Here is a 22,324-nt window from a genome sequence, read left to right as displayed (position 1 = left end):
AAAAAAAAAAAAGTGCCATCCTCAAGTCATAACAGTAGCTTAAGACCTCGCAGCCCCTCCCTGCGTGCCACCCACAAAGCAATTTACAGGAGGAGTTTGTGAAGTGCATGGAAATGGCAGCACCCAAAGGGAACAGGAGCGAACCGCCTGGGACGTGCCCTGGGCCAGCTCCTCCTACGAGGCTGCCTGGGGAGAGGGCAGGGATCCATTACGTTCCCCGACACCAACCAGCAACCTGCGTGGTCCTGCACTGCAAGAAGCGTTTGAATTGCTGACAGCCTGCCCACGGCAGCAAATCCCAAAAGCACAGCCCCTCTGTGCCCCCAGCTCCTGACAGATCCCACCAGTGGGACCATTGGCACAGGCAGTGCCTGGGACCTTCTCACTCCTTTCTGAGCCCTCCTCCTGGACTCTTCCCAGGCTGAGCTCACCCCAAACCTTGCCCTAAGTGTGTGCAGAACAGGCGGCGTGCCCTTTCCACACAGGACACCAGCTTTGTGCAAGCAGCAGCAGGTGCCCCATGCGGGCAGGTTCCCCGGTGCGCAGCCCAGAGAAATCTCTTCCTCGTGTGCTGCTTAATCTCTTAAATAGCTTTTAATTCCGAAGCCATCTTGCACTAGCAACTGACTCCTCATGATTAACATCCTATTTCCTCTATTCCTATTCCCAGTGGCACGGGGGGTAGCTGCTGTAGGGCACAGCACCCCCCAGCACCAACAGGCAGCGCCTGGCTGTGGGGCTGCGGCCCCTGGTACCCGTGGCAGGAAAACCAGGCTGGATTGAAGCTGGGGAGCAGGGGGAGAAAGCCGTGCTAGGGCAAGTAGTAAGAGTTATTGAGCAGTCTGATTTACGGGTGCAATCCTTTATAGAGATGTCTAGATCCGGTGTGATAATTTGGGGGTAGGTGCATAATTCATCGTGGAAGCCACGGCGCAACTCCACATCTTCAGCTTTTCCAATTAAGGGCCAGCCTCGGCTTCCTCGTGGCAGTCACAAATTAGATTTTTTTTTTTTCTTTCAAGCCTGGCTAGAGAAAGTCACCTCCCCCCTTCTGAGAGGGGGCAGTGAAACGGGAGCTTTAAGTCAGGGTGGGAGAAGGATAAAAGGGCCCAGGCAGGTCCCACAGGCAGGGCCCCCCCCCAGGCACAGCCACTACCCCAGGCACAGGCACGTCAGCTGCAGACCTCCGAGAAAGCAAACGCAGAGAGCAGAATCGTGGTAGGTTTATGTAATGTGTCAAAACTTTGTTTTGTGCTCCCATCAAATACATTTTTTTTGGCTTCATCTTTTCCTTGTGAATTCTTGGTACATATTATGTGAACAGACTGCAGAGCATTTTATTCAGAAGAGCTTAATTAACCTCTCAGCTAGAGAAAGAAAAAGAAATCACAGAAGCTGTAGGGTAAAAAAAGATCATATTCAGACAAATAAGTGCAAATGACCTAAATGCATCAATTTTCTTAAGAGCCATGCAATGCAATCTGGATGCAGTCTGCAGAGACTGCAGGTTTACGTCGCTGCTCCTCGTGTTTGCTGTCCCAGCCCGCGCCCTGGGGCTTCTCTCATACTGCCCCTGACGTCCGTAATAATCCTACCTGCTCTCATCCCTTTTTGTCTCCATCTGTCGCCTTTCTCTTAGACATCATCAAAACGTAGAGCTGGGAAGGACCCCAGGAGATTAGCTATTCCCTTGCAGGATTAAGTATACTCAGATCTTCTCTGATGGATGTTTGTCTAACCTTATTTCTGAAAATCTCCAGGGAGTGCTGTCCCAAGGCTTCCCTATTTTGTCTGTTCTCCTGCATATCAACTCTTACAGCTAGAAAGATTTTTTTCCAAGTATCTAATCCCCTTCTCCCTTGCGGTAAATTAAGCCAAGCCACAATCAAAATGGAGAATAATTGATCACCAGCCTTCTTCGAAGAAGCTTTCCCATTTTGGAATACCAACAGCTTGTTCCTTTTGATTTATGTCCTTTCTAGATTAAGCAGCTCCATCTTTCTTGGCCTTTCCCCACCAATCAGGTTTTCAGAGCCTTTTTTTCCCCACATTTTCTTGCACTTAATGAAACATTTTTATTTATTTATTTATTTATTTTTGTATGACATCCAAAACTGGACAGTTTAACCAGCTGGTCTGCATGCTGGCTAAACTGTAGCTAGATAATACTGTACTAACATAGCCAGCACATAAACAAACCTAAATCCTAGAGCTTAATAATTTCTTCCCGATTCTCTCCTGTGGTGTCCCTGGGATAATCAGGAGTGATAGCAGCACACTGTCCCTGCTGCAGGGGACCTGATCTAGCTGCAGTTATCCATCTGCTGTATGGACTGAACTTTCTCAAACCCGTGTGCATACAAACCATGCACTGATGTGTGGAAAATGAAAGGGTCCCTTGAAAACTTGGGTACCGGTGCTGGAGTTCATGGCCACTGGGTGGGGAATGGTCCTGCCATGATGGAAGCAAGGAAGAAATGCACCGCTGGCACAGGGCAGTGGGCCTCACGCAGGTAACATCCCTCATGGACCACCTCGGAGCTCTTCTGATTTCCTGGGCACCTCTGAAGGGTTTCACCTGCCTCTGTTGCGGAGCCTTTCTCTCCTCTGGTCCTCCCCTCCGGGGCCTTTTCTCCAGCAGCAGATTCCTGCCAAGCTGGAGGCTGGGTGCTCTGGGGAGGGTGACGGGAAAGAGGCTGATGCATTTCTTCTTGGTTTGTTACTGAAAAGTCTCTTCTCAGAATGAAAGTGAAAGAGGCAGGCGGGAGCTCTGCGCTTGCTGCTATTCCCAGCTTCCCCCATGTGCTTATTTAATGCCGAAGGACAAAAACACGCCGCTTCTTCTCTGCCTGGTTTTTGCAAACAGCCCAGATAGCTGAGCTTGGTTGTCCTGCTGCTGCATTTTCACCAACGATAATATTCCGCGGGGCCATCTCACTTCCAAAAGCGCTTGTAGGATTCCATTATCTCCTCATTGCTCCTTCAGTAACTCCTAGGCAACACCGTTATCTTCACACCCAACACGCAGCAATACCTGCAAAACCCAGGAGCTTCTGAGCTGCAGGAGCCCCGCAGCCGTGGAAGGGAAATAAATGCATGGAGCAGCTCAGCTGAACGTGCCCACACCAGAGGCATTGTCCTCTGGAAGCCTAACAACAGCGTAAGCCTGCTAAAACATTCATTTAGCATTAGGTATTAAAAATAGCTCAGAATGTTTTCTAACCCAAAATTGAAGAGGTAAGAGGGAAAGCAACGCGTCTGGTATGTGCAAGGAAAAAGCTAACGCACAGAGTATTGCATTTGCAGTACCAGGTGAGGAGGATTGTGATTGTTTATTTTTTATAATACCTTTTATGAACAAATTTCTATATAACCATGAATATTGTGCAGAAAAGTATGTTGGATCCCACTTCACCTGTCTCACAAGGACAGACTGCTTTGTTCTAGAAGTTTTCAACAGCAGCAAGTTTTCTTCTTCTTGTCTGGGAAAAAGAATATTTGTTGGTGTAACTGCTTGAAGGAGCAAATCTTTTTCCTATGAGTTTTGTTACCAATTTTTTGAGAATGTGGTAAAGATGAATGCTATTTCAAAGAACTAGTCCAAGGCTAAAATTTAAACCCAGTTCACAGTACTGACTTAATTGAACAAGTTTAGTGTGACGCCTAACACCTCTTATCAGCAGGGGGGGAACAAATTTCCAAATGTAGAAAAGTTTTTCCTATTCATAGTCAGCCTGAAGTATCCTTTTCTTATGTTTTGGACAGCATCACTGCTCAAAGCCTACGTACTAGAGGAAGATATTTATACAACATCTTGGTTAATGGATTTATACAATACGTTAGTTAATGGATGCTTTTTCCCCCATAGAGCATTTTAGAGGAGAGATCCAAATTTTAGAGAGTACAAGCTTCTGCCCAGTTCATGATAGTTAATGCTGTCTGTAAGATCCATGAGCAAGTTTGCTGAAAAACTATGATGTATAATTTATTTTTCAAGATAAATGATTTGTTTAAAATAATGCCTACTGCTTAACTTAAAAAACAAACAAAAAAAACACCTCGCTACTAAATGTTGAGTAAGTAAATGTTGTACATCGATTTTCTTTCCTTTTAAATTAATCGTTTGGCATTGCGTTTGTCTTAGGGCACTCTCAAAAATCAGAATGTAGTGAAGTTAATTTAATACACCCAAATATTATATTTAGAGAGTGGATAGAGGAAGACAACCTTAACTGTGTGTTTCTAAATTTGCCTTTTCACATATGCATGCCTTGTAACAACTCTTTGAGGGGCCGTGGTCGCCGAAACACGGCGCTGCTGCACGGTGTGCTGCTGGCACGGAGAGCAGGTTGCACTGGGCAGGTCAAACAGCCCGAGGAACTGCGGGTGTTCTTACCTGCGTTCTGAAATATTAATAATGAAGATTAGTTTTCTTTACACGTCCTGGCATGGAGAATTGAGCAGTCGCTGATAAGCAAAGGGGCAGGAATGATCGATCTAGAAAGCAGGTGAAGATGAGCAGGTCTGGTTGTAAAGGCTATAAACGTCAAGGAGGGAATAAGCAAAAAATTAAGCTGGTTAAAACCAGGGCATAATGGGTTAGAGAGAATTTTAAGGGTTTTTTGAATTGAGAACTGGGGGTGGTTTTCTCACTGATGAATTGTGCAAGAATAGATCAGTTCCAGGCAAACGGCAGAAATGGCAGAGACCCTGCCACTAAAAATGCATCTGGACAAGAGAGAGCTGCACTACTGGACCTGTACTGCCAAGCATGCACAAGCTGATTTCTCAAGTTTTATCCTTCCACACAGCCCCTTTTGCAGCACAGTAATCCCATCAGGCCACCGGCCTGTGTTTTCTGTTTTCCTGTCATATGGAGCAGGAGTAACACCCTAAGCTCAATAAGAAGACACTAAACCCATGGGAAATGATGGAAGAGTATTGCCTACTAAAAGGCATTTTCTCATTCCTACAAGCAAAATTTTGCAGCATAAGGATTTGTATTATTTTGCTGTGTTTTGTCTATGATGTCCCTTATTCATTCTGTCAGCAACAAATATATTCACAGCAGACAAAATTGAAGACTCTGACCGTGTTTCACCATTGCTTCTTTCTTTTCTTCAACCCTCCCATGAATTTCCTGCTGAGTCGAGGCTCTCTAAGTACCTTACAATCAGCCCATCTCTCCTTTTCTCTCTGCAGGACCTGATACGGAGAGATATTCTGTATTACAAAGGTCGCATAGACATGGATAAATACGAAGTGGTGGATATAGAAGATGGACGAGATGATGACTTCAATGTGAGCATGAAGAATGCCTTCAAACTTCATAACAAGGAGACTGAGGAAATGCACTTATTCTTTGCCAAGAAACTGGAGGAGAAGTTGCGATGGCTCAGAGCTTTCAGAGAAGAAAGGAAGATGGTTAAAGAAGATGAAAAGATAGGTGAGGAATATGAAATGGATCTGAAAGGAGATTGTTGGTAATGCTTAATTTAGACCCAAGTGTTGGAGAAGCCCACCTTTTTTTTTTTTTAATTGTAGCATTACAATTCAAATGTCCTTGGTTGCTCTCATTGCCATGAAATAGGTCTCTTTCCAGTTCAGTTACTGGTATTTTGGGCCCTCAGTGAGCAAATTCTGCCCATAGCTTCAAGCCTGGACCTCCGTGGGTATTGTGCAAGACAGAACTCTTCGGCCACCTGACCTCAGAGTCTCCTGGCTGCCTCATTTCTGCTCGAGTTAAGCACATCTTGTGCAGGGCAGGATGGCGGCAAAGTCCATGACTTATCAGCCGTGCCCTTCCCTCAGCATCAGCCCATAAATTGACTGTAACCAGCGTCGGTTCAGGCTCAGTTTGTGTTGCTCAGCTGTAAAGCACTGGGCATATTGATGATACTGTATAAATAATAATGGGTCTGATCTTACTTTTCATACAGACCCTGCACAAGTGAGATTATAAGGAGGCCTGTCCTTTCAAGGAAGATTTGCTTTTCATTGAAATACCTTGCGGTACACACAGCTCACTGGGTGATGCTTTGCCACCTAGGGAGTTCTGTGTTTGCTAAACAGTGCAGAAAATTTCCCCCCTCCCCAAGAGAAAAGGAGGCTTTGTAAGCAATCTTCTGAATTGTATTTGCCGTGTTCCCTTTTTCAGGCTTTGAAATTTCTGAAAATCAAAAGCGGCAAGCGGCAATGACAGTAAAGAAAGTCAGTAAGCAAAAAGGTAACCGGCAACATGCACTGTGCCTGGTGATGTGAGGGTGGAGCGGGCTGGGCTGAATCCTGCTGGGCTAGGATCCAGTGTCCCCCTTGAATTTCCCTCTCCCCTTTCTCTTTTTTTATAAAATACCGTTTGTGCTTTGTTTCCTTTCTTAATGTACCTGTGGGCCAAATTAATCTCTGGTCTAATGCGGTTGAAGCCACTGGAATTCTGCTAGAGATGAATTTGATCTCGTGTCTCCAGTCCCATGTCCAGAAGCTGTCCCTGGGGGCAGAAATCTTTCTCAGTTGTTTATCTCAGGCTGAAATGGGAGTGAGTGCGGAGATGTGTAGGTGTTTTGCTAATTCCCAAAGTCTCCCATTAGAAAAGAAAGAAAGAAGGCTAAAATATTGGGCATGGTAAGGGATCTGCCCCTTTCCTGCTTTTGGAAAGGGGATGCTCATGGTTCTTGGGGCTGCCTGTAACTTTTAAAGGACAGCACAGAAGCATCAGCTTTAGGAAGTAATGCATCTTAGTGAAGATGTTACGTATCTCTGATGTCAGGCTCATCTCCCCACCCAGGCCAACTAATAAATGCCATGCTAGATATTAAAGGGAGTCTCAGCTGCCCAGACGGCCATAGTTAATTATCTCTGGCAATAACTCCTGCAGATATAGGTTTTGAAATAGTCAATGTGGAGGGGAAGTCAGAGAGGTAATTTTTCACGTTTTCCAAAGCTTCACAAAGTCATAGACATATTGATCAGTTACCAAAGTACCTCAGCACAACTAGGCCTATAACAGGGCTTTAAGAGAACTCATCGTTTCTTGGCTGTAGTCAGTCCCAGGTAGATTCTTCCCCATTCTCTACGGGCATTGGGTTGTTTTGTTTTTTTTTGCAGAAGTTGAAGGAGCTCTTTGCTTTCTGCCTCACCTGTTTGTTGTCTACTGGCTTTGCTGGTACAGCAGTGGTTCGCTAGGCCAGCTGTAAACACCATGGTTTGCTGTGTCTCTCCATTGTCATTAGTCTTCTCCTCTCTACTAATTTTCTTTGTTGTCTGCTGAGATGTTCTCTAAAAACTCTCCTGGCCAGATTTTCTAAGCTCAAAATACGCAAAAACGGGGACAGGTATGTGACACGGTGTCCGTGTAGGTCTGGCAGTAGCGGATGCTATCACGAGCTCGGTTTTGCAGATCCTCCCCCAACCACGGAAGCAATCACGGAAATTATGGCAACTGGATAATCTGACTTGCATGATGGCCGTGGCAAAACCAGTTTTAATTATTATTTGCTGTTCAATTAAATTATTAATTAATTATTAATTAATAATTTTACTCTTTAGTCATTAAGTGACACAGTTCAAAGGTGCCTGAGCATGCCTACCAGTACTCCTAATTAAATCCCCGTCCTTGCATCCTGACAAATATAATGAGCGTAACTGCACTGTACTGATTTCTTATTCAGCAATTGCTCTCGTTTCCTCTCTTTCTCTCTCTCTTTCTTTCTGAGATGAAAAAGGGGAGGGGGGTTATCAGCGTAGGCTTTTCTGATAAAATTAATTAGCTCATAAAACACCAGTCAGCATTTCTTTTATGCAGAACGAGCATATGCTATGACACTGGGAGTTCTTTTTATGAGATGAAGTCCTCAAGATGGATAGAAATTCAGTCAGGCTGCTAGCATCAAGTTAAGCAAAGTCTGGTTCTTTTACTTATGATATGAAATCTCAAATAACAACAAATAAGGCCATTAAATTAGTGGCTCTGTTTCTTTTGTCTTATGTCACGGTAGTCATAGCCCTGCCTTAGGTTAATTAGATTACGTAGCTGCACTGAATGTTTTGCTGAAAACTCTTGGGTTTCTTACCCTGGTTTGCCTTGTGCTTTTACCCAGGATCCAAGGAGAAGCACGAGACAGACAGAGCAGAGAGCTCGCGGAATTGCTCGGAAGAGAAAGATAGGAGGAGGACATCCCAGAGAGGTGGCTTATAGTGACTGATGTTTTGAATCTTTCCATGTGCATTTAACATCAATTGCCAACAACTTTTTTCTTTTTTTTTTTTTTTGCCAAAGACCCTGGAAGGTGCTTGGGCTGTGTTGCTGTGGCCGAGGTGCTGCTCTCGGGGCTGGCAGCAGGCAGACCGGTGTGCGCACACGGGGCAGTTGTGGGCAGCGGGGCTGCCCTTGTCCTCCCCACCCAGCCTCCCACAGCAGGACAGAAGCATCAGAAGGGGTGTTAAGTTGTTTCTGGAGCATCAGTTATACCTGGAAAGCAGTGAGACTGGTTAGGAATAGGGATATTTCCACTGCATTCAGCTGAAATATTTATTCAGTTAAAGTTAAAGGCACTGAGATCTTCGCCGGACAGATCTCAGTGGCTGCTGCAGGGCTCGACAGCTCAGCAGCACGACCTGAGTGGTGAGAGCTCTGCTCCCATGTCAGCGGATGCCTATTACTTGTTTCTAGATTATCTCAGTCATTCCCTCCACCTCTTAAATGGGAACCCATGGTAATTTCCCTGTCACAGAATACTTAAGGAAGAGAGAAAAGCCGTGAAGGAGGTGAAATGGAAAATGCGATCAACTTTGTTAGAAGTGAAGCAGAAAAACATTTTTCAAATAGTATAAACTGCAGCTCATTTCATGCCCTGTTGTACCACACCTCCCAGAGGTATTACTCTGGAGCCAGCTGCGTGCATTTTAAGGGGAAGCATTTAAAGTACCGCTCGCTGCGGCACACGGGGGTGAGACAGTGAGAGAGCGCCCAAGAGCAGGAGAAGGAACCTTGAAACTTTTTGAACTAATGGAAACTTCATGCAGGTGATTAAGTAAGAGCACAACTCCATGTTTTGAGATTTTCAGTCCCCAAATGAGGGTTGTCTGTGGGGCTCAAGTCAGACCATTTGGATGCAACCACCCCTTAATTCTCATGCCCAAACAGAAATGCGTACACAAGCCTCCTTCCAAATCAATTTAATTATGTGCAAGGTCAGATTTCAGCAATATACTACGATTTGCACTCCTTATTAGATTGGACAAAACATAATAATATTAGGCCAGGTGCCTTAAGACAGCATTAAACCAATTTTCTGCCTTTTTTAAGTCCATTAGATGTAAGGTAAATGGGTAGTGTTGGTTGTGTGCCTTACCGACAGATAGGGAGAGACTGTTCGCTTTTTTTTGTTTTCTTTTTGCATTGATTGTTCAAGATTTTGCCTCTCAGTTACAGCCCTTCAGTGTCTTTCAATGTCAGCGTGGTAACTGGAAATAGAATTCAGTGTGGTGGCTCCTAGAAATAGTAAAATAATAGAGTATTTGATGTGGCTTGATTAAAAAAAAAAAAAAAAACAAACCATCAGCACCACCACCAAAACCCCACCCTTTTTAAACCACAGTCGATTGAGTCTGCAATTCTGCAGATAAGGCCGGGTACCACTGAGGACCTTTGCTGCCTGCAGTGGCAAGTTAGACATTAAGATAGCATCAAATTGCACTTCCAAAATTGCATTTGTGATTGACTACAGCAGTGGAAACAAGGCTGAAGTCCCCATGAAAATGGATCACGTGTAGGACTCTGGTCTATTCTTAATACCGACACAGGATTACCCAGGGTACTTTTTTCCATTTCTGCGTATCTGGAAGCAGAAGGCTCCTTCACTGCCTCTGTCCATCAGGGACGTCCCTTCTGGTGGCCACTTTTGATCTTCCCTCCTGTGATGAGCGTTTGCAGTGTTCAGAAACATTCAGTTCCTGGCTTCCCCAGCTTTGTCCACACCTGTCCCCATAGCACACAGGCTGTCTCCTTCCCCCAGGCACAAAGGGGATATGAGCTCACGCTCCTAGAAGCTGTCAGCCAGGGTTGTCAGGGTGATCAGCAGTTCCACTGCCCAGTGAAGAGAGCCCATCTTCAAAGCTGTGTTTCCCATTAATATTCCCATTTTGGAAAATTAAATGTCTGCTCAAATTTAAAGAAGTGGCCTTAGAGCTAGGTGAGAGGGTTTTCTGGCCCCAGGAGAGCTCTGCAGCCCCGTGCTCTGAGCCAGCTCCTTGCCTTTCTCTCTGTCCCATGTATTCACCTCTGCACTGTGCCACAGCTTCACCAGAGCGGGGACCCCCAGCCCGGACAAGTCTTCAGCCTGGTGGCCTGGGACTAGGGGAAGGAGGAAAACATACATCACCCTTTGCCTTCAGCTGAGGATGCTGTCATTAAATCTGCCCGTAAATACCCAGCTATGCAAACCCCAGCAGGGGTTAAATCATCAGCCAGCATGAGCTGCTGTGGCCTGCAGTAAAACTCCCTCTGAGTCACTGAATTTTCCTGATAACTTCTTCCTTTCTGATCACTTGAGCTCACGGCTAACTAGCTCATAAAACCCTGACCCGAACACCCAACAGCTTTGTTTAACATCTCAAACTTGTACGCTTTAAGCTCTCCCCCAGCAAGTCTGCACAGCAAAACAAGGCAACTGCGCATTAGTGTACTTGTGCTGGCTTCATCCACCTGGCAAGGACAGGGCTTACCAGGTAACCGAGTCTGCAGGCACCTCCTGTCGTTTTTCTGAATGTTTGAACCTTGTTTCTTGCATCTTTGTTGCTAACGAGATTGGCCCTGGCTGTTTTCCATCCTCTTCACACCTGGGGAGACATAGCCTGGGGGGCTGAAAGAGCCTGAGCAACACATAGACCAAGCAGCTAGAAACAAAGAGGGGCATTGGCATTTTCACATATTCAGGGCCATTTCCTTTTTTTCCACAAAGCTTCCCACTGCACAGGTGAAAGAATGGAGCTAATCACGTTCTTGGTGGCATCCCCACAGACTGAGACATCACAGAGCTTACCCCATTGCCCATAACAGAGACCCCTCCCCAGGTCTCCCAAACACCAGCGTTACGTGGTGCCCCCCTGCAGCTTGCCCCAGCCCCCCGGGGTGCTGCGGGCCCACAAGCAGTGCTGTCTGATCACCACCACCGAGACGGTCGGCAATTCCGTCTGAGATCTGGCCCAGCATCGAGCTAAGCAAAATCAAGAATAAACTCTTGGCTGGGAGACCTCTGAGGACGGTGTCGGTGACTCAGCAGTGGGCACACGCTTTGAGCAGATCCTCCAGGGGAGTTGTTGGTGAGATGTGAAACAGCCTGCCCGGGTTTTCCATCAATGCCGAGCCCTCATTTGAAGAGTCAAGGTGTTGACATCAATGTCAGGTTGAGATTCCAACTGCAGTGAGGCTGTCAGCCCAGCACTATCGTACTTTCGGCTCAGTGAGGTGTGTCAGGCAAGGGACAGTCTTGCTTGGTTCATTTTGTAACCCCAACAAGGCTGCAGCGCCAGACGAAGTGATCTCTGCCCATCAATGGCACAGACACCGTGCTCATTGCTGTCAGTGTAGAGAATGCTGGAGGAGAGGGAGACTACATAAATACAGTTAGTTTTCACCTGGCTTTGATTGATAAAGCCCTTGTATCATTTATTCTACCTTGCCTCACTTAGCTTTTGCTTATCACATGAGGAATCGTTATCTTAACATCTAGTCTGATGGCAGTAGGTTGTAGTAACAGGCTTGGTAAGTAGATTCAGGAAGGTGAGGTTAGCTCGGTGTTTGCAGACAGTGCACTTGGCTGTGGAATAGCCCGGCCACAAGATCAGTGTTTTCCTCTGTTGCACTTTTCAAGGCTGCAGGGTCCCCCCGAGCAGCAGTGAGCCCTTTTCTTCTCCTCCAAACAGAGAAGTTAGGCTTAGAAAGGGGAGCTCGGGCATCTTCTCCTCACAGTTACCATTCCTGGCAGTATATTCCTCTGCCAGACCATTGATAAAAATCCCCTGCTGCGTGAAGAGCCATGGCTAATGCACCACTTAGGTTCCTCTTGAGTGAGCGTGACAAAATTTGAGGTGGAGAGCTGAGCATGGAAGTGAAGACCAGTGAAGTCTGTGGCTGCCAAGTGCTCTTGGTGTAAAAGCTGTCTGCAATCAGCAGATCTAATACCAGGCACAGAGGAGTTTGCTGACTCTGAATATAACAGCAACGGAATGAGCAGTGGTGAAGTGCTTTGAGATCCTCTGTTGAAATGTGCTGAAGAAGGGCAAAGGGCTGTACCCATTCAGCCTTGGCTGTTTCTGGTTTCTTTAAACCAAATTTGTCTCTGCTGCAGCAGTAATTAACCATACATCAATTAGTGTTCTTGAGGTATGTTCCCTGCAACCCATGTTGTGTGGGTTAAAATACCTACAAGGAAACGAAATTTGTAAGATTTTTTGAACATGGCTCCTGAAGCTGCCCTTGAGGACACGGAAGGCCCCTTAGTGCAGCACTGCCTCCTTTCCAGCAGCCTCCCCTCAGCCACCACAGGAGGTGCCGGCGTTTTGTTGTCTCCCACTCAACGAGCGGGAGCAACGAGCAGCACGCTACCTAGATGGATAGGCAGAAGAAAAGCCACTGAAATAGCTCCTGATCAAAATACGAGATAAAATCGTAAAGGGTGCGGACGGAATAAGCATCTTGTAAGGCAAGTTTCCATGGTTATAGAGGCAAATTGGAGTGTTTTCCGTGTCTGCTTTGTATTAACTCTCACGAGGTGCAGTGTTAGCGGAGCCGCCCCACTGTACATGGGGCTGTCTGCACGTGTCCGTGTGGATGGCCTGGGAGTTGGCAGCGAGCTCCTGGGTCTGCAGGTGCTACTGGAGTCCCGGTGTGATCCCAAATAGAGGAGGCACTTTGAAAAAAAAGAAGGAAAAAATAAGGAGATCGTGTTTTGTCTTTTAATTGTTTTCTTCTGAGCTGCGAAAGCCAAAAGCTTCCAAGTGACGTGTCCCAGCACTAAAAAAAGGCACAATTTCAACTGACAGCACAGCATCTCTCTTCACCAGTTTTGTCTAGCCAAATCATAAACCCTGGAGTTTTCTTTTTGCTTATTCCGAACAGATTTCCACGGCCCCCACCCTGCCAAATGATCTTGCTGTGCAGCTGCAGCCTTTATATTCTGCTACTGTGCAGAATTATGCATGAACCAGCAGAAGGAGCTCCAAGTCTGGTCATTGGTGTAGAGCTGTTTTCTTACGCCTCGGGAAGGCAGTGCAGCAGCTGTGGCTGGAAATCATTACTGATCTATCGATTCTTTCCCTTTGCGCTTTGAATTCTGTTCACCGAGCAGCCCAAAATTGCATTGGAAAAGAGCTTTGCTCATTTCTTTCTGTTGAATTGCAGTGGAGTGATGGCTTTGCATACAAAAAAATCCCCCAAGAGACAATTTTGCACAACAGCCCCGAGTTCTGATGAGAGAACAAACCGCTTCACAGCAGAATAGAAAAATAGCAACCTGTCATACTTTTCCCCGGAATTGCTCCTTCTCGGGTTCTGAAGATGTTCAGATGAGGTGAATTTCCCTCCTCCTGCACATAATTCCTGTGTTGCACCTTGTCAGGAACATCGGCATGTCAAAACCAAAGCCATTCTCGGGGCACCTCCAGCTTTTGCAACATGCCGTATCACAGGTTCACAAGAAAATGTATTCTTAGGGAATAATCAGCCTGCCTTGCCAGAGCACAAATGTTTTTATTTGCATGCCCTCAAACACCCAGTAATTATGCATGCCATGGAGACGCACAGTTGTGATCGGTCAGGCCATGGACGCCATTTGATAAATATGATAAATATGCAAACCTTTGGCTGTTTATTCAAGGAGAACCAACCGGGAGCTTTTGAAGTTCATCCAACTTAGATGCTAATACTAAAACCCTACATCCTCGAGCAGGGTCACACACAAAAAAAATTTTGAAGACTCTGGGTCTGAGCTTCTTTACTGCGGGAAGTGGCAGCGTGTGTGTTTGCATGGGCATGTTCCAGGCGGGGATAGCTGTTTTCCAGGAGTTTGGACCAAAAAGGCTTCCCTTGGGAAAGAACTGACTGGGGTTTGCTAGTGATCTGGCCAGGGGAGTCTGCCTTTTTCTTGTTTGGAGAAGACAGCCTATGGATTACATTCTTTGCAGTGTAACTCCATCAATGTCAGTGGACTTCAGCCAGCCTGTCCTTTTTCTACTTCTCCAGCCTCCCAAGTGCATAACATTTTGCTGATCCAGGAGATTTCACAGCATTTCTGTGTCATGATTAAAAACCATTAGGTCACCCTCCACAAGTTGGTTTAAAGACAGCAGAGAGCTCAGCACGGCTCAGCACGGCAGGCCAGATGCATCACGAGGCCAGGTGCAATTCTGCAGCCACAGGATGCAAACGACGTTGGGCCATGTCATTAAAGCAGCGTGGTTTTAAGGTCTTCCAAAGCTAGAAACAACTGCTGGCTGTCCCGTAGCAGCAGCGTTAGATTCACAGCCCTTTTGTGTTGTAGAGCATTAGGTAGTAACCCTGGTGGCACCAGGACTATCTCCCTTTGAAGCAGTCCTTTGGGATCCAACCTGCCTACCAGACAGAAGATGCATTTCCCAGCTCCAGCCATGTAAGGGACCTGCACTAGATCCTAACCTTGACACGGAGCCTAAAATTCCTGGGAGAAGCAGCCAAGGCACTAATGGCTGCGGTTCTCCAGGGGGATGTCTGCACTCTGGCATGGGTTCGGGGCTGCAGTTCAGTCTCCAGCGCAGACCCTGCAGTTGGTTTCACCGCCCACACATTGAATCGCCCTCCAGCCAGGCAGCGTGGAGCAGGACAGTGGTAGAAGGGATGGAAGTGGTGGGGCAGGGGTGAGCTCAGGCCCATGCTCTGCCCTTACGGGACGTCATTGGCTTAAGTCACAGCGTGGCAAATGCTGAGCCCTGCCAGCTAGGGGTACCCGTGGTGTCTCGGGTCTCCTAGGACTGACCCTGGCTGGGTTTGACCCCAGGACAGCAGGGCTCTGGGCTTGGGCTCCTCTCTGCACACTCTCTCTGGGAGAGAGGAGCTTGGGAAAGGTAGAGTAGAAAGCTTGTTGATGAGTACCTATTCTAGCATAGATACAAATGCAGAACATCGCCAGATTGCTCTTTTCAACTGTTTGAAATACTAACTGTGATGAATTGGTTAAAGGTTCGTGAGTAATGAATCATGGAGCAATTTTTGTCCACCATGAGGAACAGCATTGGTTACTCCCTGCAGTGGACAGAAAGCTGCATGACTGGATTGTATTTGCTGTAAAGGAGGAGAAATTGATTAGCCATCATTGAGATACTATCTCCATTTGGTCTGAACCTTCTGATGTCTTTAAGAATCCATGATGGGTAAATCCTATAGCAAGAGAAGATGAATTTTCTCACCTAAAAAGGCTTAGCTTTGTATTAAAAAAAAAAAACAGAGGTTTTGGATTACACTGTGGCACCATATAGAAATGGTCAGACGAGCTCCGTGAGTGCACTTTGTGAGGCTTTTTCCTTTGTCTGTAAGTACCTGACTGTGTGCAGCCTTCCTGTGCCCGGGCCAGCCAGCGTTGGTCCTGCAAAGCATGTGTTTGTGTGTGGCTAGGAACTGAATGCAGTCACATTTCTTTTACACACCTTGCTGTGGTACCTGGGTGCTAATCACCGTATTTTGCCTTCTCTAGCACCTTCCCATCCGAGGATCTCAAAGTGTTTTACAAACATTAATTAATTTAGCTTCACCACCCTCGTGTGAGGTAGGTGGGTCATGCCATCCCGCTTTCCAGACGAGGACACTGAGCTACTCGGGTAGAGTCACCTCGCTCCTGCGGTTAAGACCAGGGGAGGCAGCGGCCTCGCGATGGCCCCGTGCGACGCTTGCCACCCGTCTCGCGGCCGGGGCTGCCCTCCCACAGAAGGAAGAGCAGTTCTGCATGCAGCAGAGGGGATCCAGAGCTGGCCAGAGCTTACAGCACCCCACTTCGGAGCCCTGCTCCTTCCCATCCCTTTCGGAAGTTGCGGTTTCCAGCTGGTCGCAGTATCCTGAGGGTTATCCCTCCTCAGTGGCGTGGCGGGGAGGCGATGCAGAAGTAGCTGTGACTTTTCCCTGTAGGCTGCACTACGGTGGCACCACGCCTCCCTCTGTTCCGCCTCCATTCACCCCGCGCTGCGATCTGTGCATCATCCTTTACGAGTGGCTGTGTAGGTCCCAGCTTGCTGGAGCTCCCCTCTGTCTTGGGAACCCCGTGAGAGCAGTGTCCCCTCACCCCTTCCCCGCACAGGCGTTGTGACACTGAGGTGGGCACCGCGCACCCAGCCACCAACAGACCCTGGCGGTGTAGCCTTGCCAGTCCATCCATTGCTGCCCATTTGGATTGAGCAGAAGCAAGCCTTTACTGCATTGCATATAGCCATTTGGGGCTGAAACACGACCAATAAATTTAAAACCCTATGGAAAAGTCTGACCAGCTTTCCAAACCAACAAGTTGCCCTTCATCTAGTGACACAGGTCCCTGCGGCAGCGCTCCCCCCGAGCCGCCTGCGCTGCTCCCTTCTGGCGCGGGAGCTGGTGCCGAGCGGTCCTTGGGGTGGCGCTGCTCGGGGCTGGTCACTGGGGCACCTTTGCTGGGGCAAAACCCATTGTAAATGTAGCTGGGAGGGTGAAAAACGAGCTCAGAAACATCAAGTGTGAAATGGGAGAGCGGGACCGGCGCTATGGCTGTCTGCTGACGTCTGCCCAGGCTGGCGCCGCCTGCGGCACAGCCATCGCGCTGCGTCGCGCTAGGGCACGCGGGACTTTTCCATCAGGGCAGGCAAAACTCTGCCAATGCAAACGTGATGGCTCGGCTCCAAATCTTCAACGCGCGGTCCAGCGCAGGGAGCCTCTGAGCTGAGTTAGGCAGCGGCTGCGTTTCTCCGTAGACTCGCCGTCTGTAGCATGTCTCCCTTTATTTGGGACCCTGGTTATAAAGCGATAAGAAGCGAGAGCATGACGAAGAAAGACTATTGACCCGATTGCACTTTGACTGATCTGTTTCTTTTTCCCCCCCAATCATCAATGCAGGTGTGAGCTGCTCCAAGTCGGTTCCTCCAGCCTACCCACCACCCCAGGATCCATTAAATCAGGGACAATACATGGTGACAGATGGCATATCCCAGGCCCAGGTCTTCGAGTTCACCGAACCCAGACGCAGCCAGGCACCATTCTGGCAAAACTTCAGCAGGTTAACACCATTCAAAAAATAATACCTAGAAAGATGGTGAATTTTAACTTAAACCAGTTTAAAATTAAAAATAAAATGAAGTAAAATTATATTTATAGATGGACCTTTTTTCGGAGAAGCACTGTTGCAACTAAATATATACATATATATATATATACATACGTATTTAAAAATAATATATATACATATATGTATATATACAGAAGGACCAAAAACTTTTTTGTTGTTTTTGGGAAGCAATCTGCTACTAGATACTAGGAAGCACCAATGATTTCTAATCATGTGACCTATTTTATTTTATTTTATTCCACTGGTCGGACATTGTGTTTTTTTTTTTTCTTTTCTTCTTCATCTTCATTCAAGTTGTCATTGGCATCCCAGAATGCTTTCCTGCTTGTGTGAATTCGTCATCGAAGTTTCTCATGGACTACATTGGTGTATGTTGTTTGATTTTATTTATGGGGGGTTTGTTTGTTTTTTGGATCGCTGGGAGATCGCTCCCTCCCTGTCCGTCCCTTCCTTGGCTGTCCCCGGAGTCACCATTTCAACGAAGAGCATCGACCCTCCCCGTCCCTGTCCTGCATCCTCTGGTCTGACTCGTGCCTGTCTGGATGTGCTCCTTTGTGCACCATGCTCTGCTGCGCAGTATTTCTCTGGCTTTAACTCTTTTTGTTGTGTGCAGGTGAAAATGAGCAGAAGGGGTAGCAGCTATTTAGGAAGTGAGAGATGGGTTTTCCTCAGTTAATTTCTTGCACTTTTTAAAGCACTGTCTTTTTCTCAATTCAGTGTGATTTGTTCACACTCGGCGTAAGACTGAGAAAAGAATTTTGGGGGCTTTTCTTTCTTTTGCATTTTATTTACTTTTTTTTTTTTTTTCTGTGGGGCTATCTTTGATTTTGATTTGTTTTCTTTTTAAGCTGAGACACAACTCTCTGAAAAGCCCACTCCTATCTTTGTTTTCCATGCAAAGATAAAAGCTTAAAAACTGACGGCTTCATGCCCTCCATTCCAGCTAGAGGAAAATTGGCTATTAGGCTCCAACAAATGGCCAGTTTTCTTTCTTCAGGAACTAAGGTCCCATCCTGGTGGCCACACTCACGCCTGCACAGTACTGCGTTAACAAACCACTAATTGCTATTTACAGGAGCAATGATCCCAAAAGAGAGGGCCATGCCTGCACTACTCTTGCGTTTAAGAACACCGGCTCCACTTTGGCACTGACCTCCCAGGCAAAACATGAGCTGTGTACATGAGTAGTGACCCGTCAGCAGAAGGATCATTGCCCAAGTAATTGGAAGTATTTACCTGATATTTAATGCATCCAAGCTGCAGAGCAGTTGAGAACTGCCTTTCAGGAAAGATGTGGATGTGACCTGAGAAGTTTAGCCCTGTGATCGTGGGTATGACCTAATCTAAATCCCCGCTCAGTTAAATCTGAACTGCAGCGATGGTCAGCAGGGGTGCATCAGGGTCAGTGGGCTCTGGAGTGATCAGCTGAATTCTCCAGGTCTCTTTCTCTCTCTTTTTCTCACTCTGGAGATTCATAGCTGTACTTTCAAAGACATTTCCTACAATTTCAGCCTTAACTACATTTGTATGCAAGCGCAAAAACTTATGTTTGAGCTTGTAAAACAAATCATTGTGCACTAGGATGATTTTTTTTTTTTTTCCCTATGACAACTGAGATTGTTTAACCAGGTTCAGAAGATGAACTTCAAAAACTTTGCAGAGCTATTCTGCAAGCTCCTTCGAAAACGGGGGATGAAATAATAGATCATGGTATTTATCATTTTCTTTTGAATTTGGTACACCATATAAACACCTCAGGCCAGTAGTGTGGATAAACATTTTTTTTTTTCTTCACACAAGAACTACAAGAAAATGGCAAAAGCAGAGAGTGCGATTTCAGTATTTCTGTGGAGCCTGTTTTCTTTCAGGGCATGTTACAAGGCAGCGAATGTATTTTTTATTTAACTACAAAAATAATCTCAGCACCTTTTAGTAACCTAGAAACTCTCACTGAACAACACCAGATTAGCATTTTGGAGTAGAAGAGTGGCCCCTCTGTGACAGGCAACAGCGAAACATTGGGAACCCCAAAATAGGAGGCAGTGCGATTTTCTATCAGAAGTAATTCCTATGCTCTTTTGTACCTTTGCATTTTTATGCTCAGATTTTCATATTGAAAATGTAGCAACTATTATTTTGTTTGTTTAACGGAATGGGTATTTAGAGAAGTGAATGAGATTGATTTGCAGAAGTTAACTGAAATGTTTTACTGTTTCTGAATGGCTGGAGAGAGATGCAGAGAGAGAGAGAAAGAGAGAGATTATAATCTGTTGTCAACATGATGGAAATTTCACTTATTCCTTTGCCTTTTAATTGCTTAGGGAAAAAAAGTAACAAGCACATTAGTTAAGCCTGTTCATTTACTGTTTTGTGCCTCAGAGAGTGAGAATGAGACATCCATAATTTTTATGAGAAGATGCTTCCTAAATATTCAGCACTAGGAAAAAAGAAACACCACCGCCACACCATTATTTGCATCATAAATCAAGACTCGCTTGATCTGACAAGGCCACTTGTTGGACTCACAGCTTCTTTCTTAAGTGGAAAGCCAAACCAAGCTAGCGCTGCTAGCGCTTGCCGAAGCCAGGTGGCAGGCAAAGCAGATGCAGGCGTTGTTCCAGAGGGAAGAGGGGCTTGGCTCTCAGGCATGGCACTCAAGAAAGCTCTTCCCCTCCATAAATTGCCAAGGTGCTGCAAGAGATGGAGCATTATCACAAAGAAGAACCAGCACTGGGTCCCACTTTTACTACCTACTGTGGCTTTCCCACTAGGGAGCAGGGTTGGGCTGCCTCGTGTGTCTGAAAGTGCTGGAAGCAGCGTAGACGCTGTCAGATTGGGGTGATTTTGACTGAGCATCTGATACAGACTTTCATTTCAATGCCAGACAGGAGGAACCCACTTTCCATTCCATATGCAGAAACAAGAGAGTTGTAACAAACTTACATGTTTACGGTATTTCTCTGGCTGAAACTATATATATATATATAAAATAAAAATACCCTCTTCCCTAGGTAAATGACATGCATTACCCCTTGACCTAGACACTAGAACAGAGGATCTAAATTCAAGACTTTCGCCTCCCCACCCTCTCCAAAAAGATCAAACAAGAATCAACCTAGGTGCATCTAACAGTTGTAAATAGAAAATAATACATAGAGAAATATATTTGAAATTTGTTTCAGTTTCTGGATGGTCACCGGCCGTCCATTGCAATGTTATTGATAGTACACTGTGGTGCTTTGGGTTTCTGGTTTTGTTCTCTTTATGCTCTGTCATCTTTTCATTGCAGCTACATTTCAGGGAACATGTATATTTAGTAGCTATTGTAAGTTCTGCATGGCATCACCAAGCTTATTTTTCCTTGAGAAGAAAAGAAGAGTCTGTAGGAGTTTAAAGGCACTATGATGACAGGGACTTGTAGCAGAGAATTAAAAAAAAAAAAAAAAAAAAAAGGGTTTTAAAATTCTAGTTTGAAGCCAAATACTGATATTTTAGTGCTTTTGGGGTTTTAACAGTAAGAGAAAAAAAAAGAAAAAAAAAAGAAAAAAAAAAAAGGATTTTGGTAACCCAGCTGATCCGCACTTGCCAGTTTTATTATTTTGTTTATATTGGACTGTTTGACCCTGTCAAACAAGTGTCAAAGTTGTGTGTATAAAACAAACAAAAAAAAGTGTTTAAAAAAGTGTTGTAAAGACACTGAGCCTTATGAAAATATTTATGGAATTAAATAAAAAGAAGTGAAAAGGCATCTGAAGGCATTTTAAATCATTTTCCTCAGAGCGGTCTCACTCTTCTCCCAAAGGCTGAGCACGAATTGCTTGGGGGGGCTCCAGCTTGTCAGCAAAGCAGACACCAAGACGATCACACCTAACCAAAAATAGGCTTGTTCTGGAAATACCCCCCCCTTCCCCTCGCTTTGTGTCCTCCTCTGAACGGAGGGAAAGGATTAACGAGGAGCGGGAGGTCCAGCACGGACACAGAAATGCCTTGCAAGTGCTGGCAGGGGGTTCTCCAAACAGAGCTCGGATCAAGTCTTCTGTGAAACATGGTTTTAAAATGCTTTCTGTTACCGAGCTTCGCACGGCTCTAACCCAAAGAACAGCCTTGATTCTTCAGACAGACATCGCGAATGCGCTGTGAGCATTGGGAGAAGTGTTTCAGAGCACCTGCAAATAGAGCAGGGGGGTTCCCAGGGGAGGGAGCTCCGGCCCCGCGCTGCCCCGCTGCAGGAGGCCGAGCCCCAGGAGACAAGGAGCAGGTTCCTGCCCCGGGTTCCCCTGGGCCTGGAGGCAGAGAGCACCCGCAGGGAGAAGGAGCCTGGGGCCGCAGCCCGGAAAGGCAGAGGGCTCTCTGCAGAACCCCGCTGGCACGTCACAGGTAAGGCAGCTGCGTGCTGCAGCCCTAGGGAGCACAAAACTGCAGGCGTAAAACCCTGGAAAGTGGGGTAACCCCACCACGGCACCCAGACCTGGTAGAGGCTGGGACCGATGCCCTGTGGAGCAGCCAGGCACACGCACAAGGGGCCTGCACACAGCTGCAGCCACGAGCGGCCCTGCCAGGAGTGGCCCTGTGCTGCCTGCCCACCTAGCCTGCAGGTGCCTGTGCGGGTGCGTGCCGGCACACGGACCGACCGTGTCTTCAGCCCATGTGTATGAGGAAACCAGGCAGACAAGGGAATGAAAAAACAAAAACATGAAAAAGCCAAGCAGCCCTGCTCTGGGAGAGAGAGGGAGAGAGAGAGGATAGGAGGTAAGGCTGTGAGCACAAAGGCTTCAGGGGGTCCAGATCGTGAGCATGTTCAGAGGCAGGGGCACCCTGACCTCAAACATCACAGCTTCACATTTGCCTCCTGCTTCAGCAATAGCCCAGACCAAACCCAAGCTTTTTTTCTCTCGCTTACATTTTTGCTTGCAACGACGATGCCGTGGGTGCCGTGCTGGTGCTCACCTGTCTGAGTGATTCTGCTTCTCTGGCAGGACAGCGCTGCAGTCACA

At 46.5% G+C, this 22,324-nt stretch overlaps 1 protein-coding gene across 13 annotated transcripts in view; it reads left to right on the top strand.

Annotated features, from left to right (window-relative positions):
• ARHGEF9 (Cdc42 guanine nucleotide exchange factor 9) overlaps window positions 1–21,078 on the top strand; it is a 173,156-nt gene extending 152,078 nt beyond the window's left edge. For 11 of the 13 annotated variants that reach the window (XM_032196071.1, XM_032196083.1, XM_032196076.1 and 8 more), the window contains 4 exons: window positions 5,203–5,446; window positions 6,158–6,226; window positions 8,097–8,183; window positions 17,102–17,439. In XM_032196071.1, coding sequence (XP_032051962.1) covers window positions 5,203–5,446; window positions 6,158–6,226; window positions 8,097–8,183; window positions 17,102–17,283 — 582 coding nt within the window. In that variant the 3' untranslated portion in view covers window positions 17,284–17,439. Of the gene's footprint in view, window positions 1–5,202; window positions 5,447–6,157; window positions 6,227–8,096; window positions 8,184–17,101; window positions 17,440–19,709 lie in introns of those variants that run through there. The other 2 variants (XM_032196072.1, XM_032196073.1) reach the window with 2 other exon arrangements.
• Window positions 21,079–22,324: the final 1,246 nt, after the last annotated feature.

Source organism: Aythya fuligula, chromosome 13, assembly GCF_009819795.1.
Source record: "Aythya fuligula isolate bAytFul2 chromosome 13, bAytFul2.pri, whole genome shotgun sequence".
Taxonomy (NCBI): domain Eukaryota; kingdom Metazoa; phylum Chordata; class Aves; order Anseriformes; family Anatidae; genus Aythya; species Aythya fuligula.
Note: the sequence above shows the minus strand (reverse complement) of the source record. Positions and strands in the feature narration are given on the sequence as shown.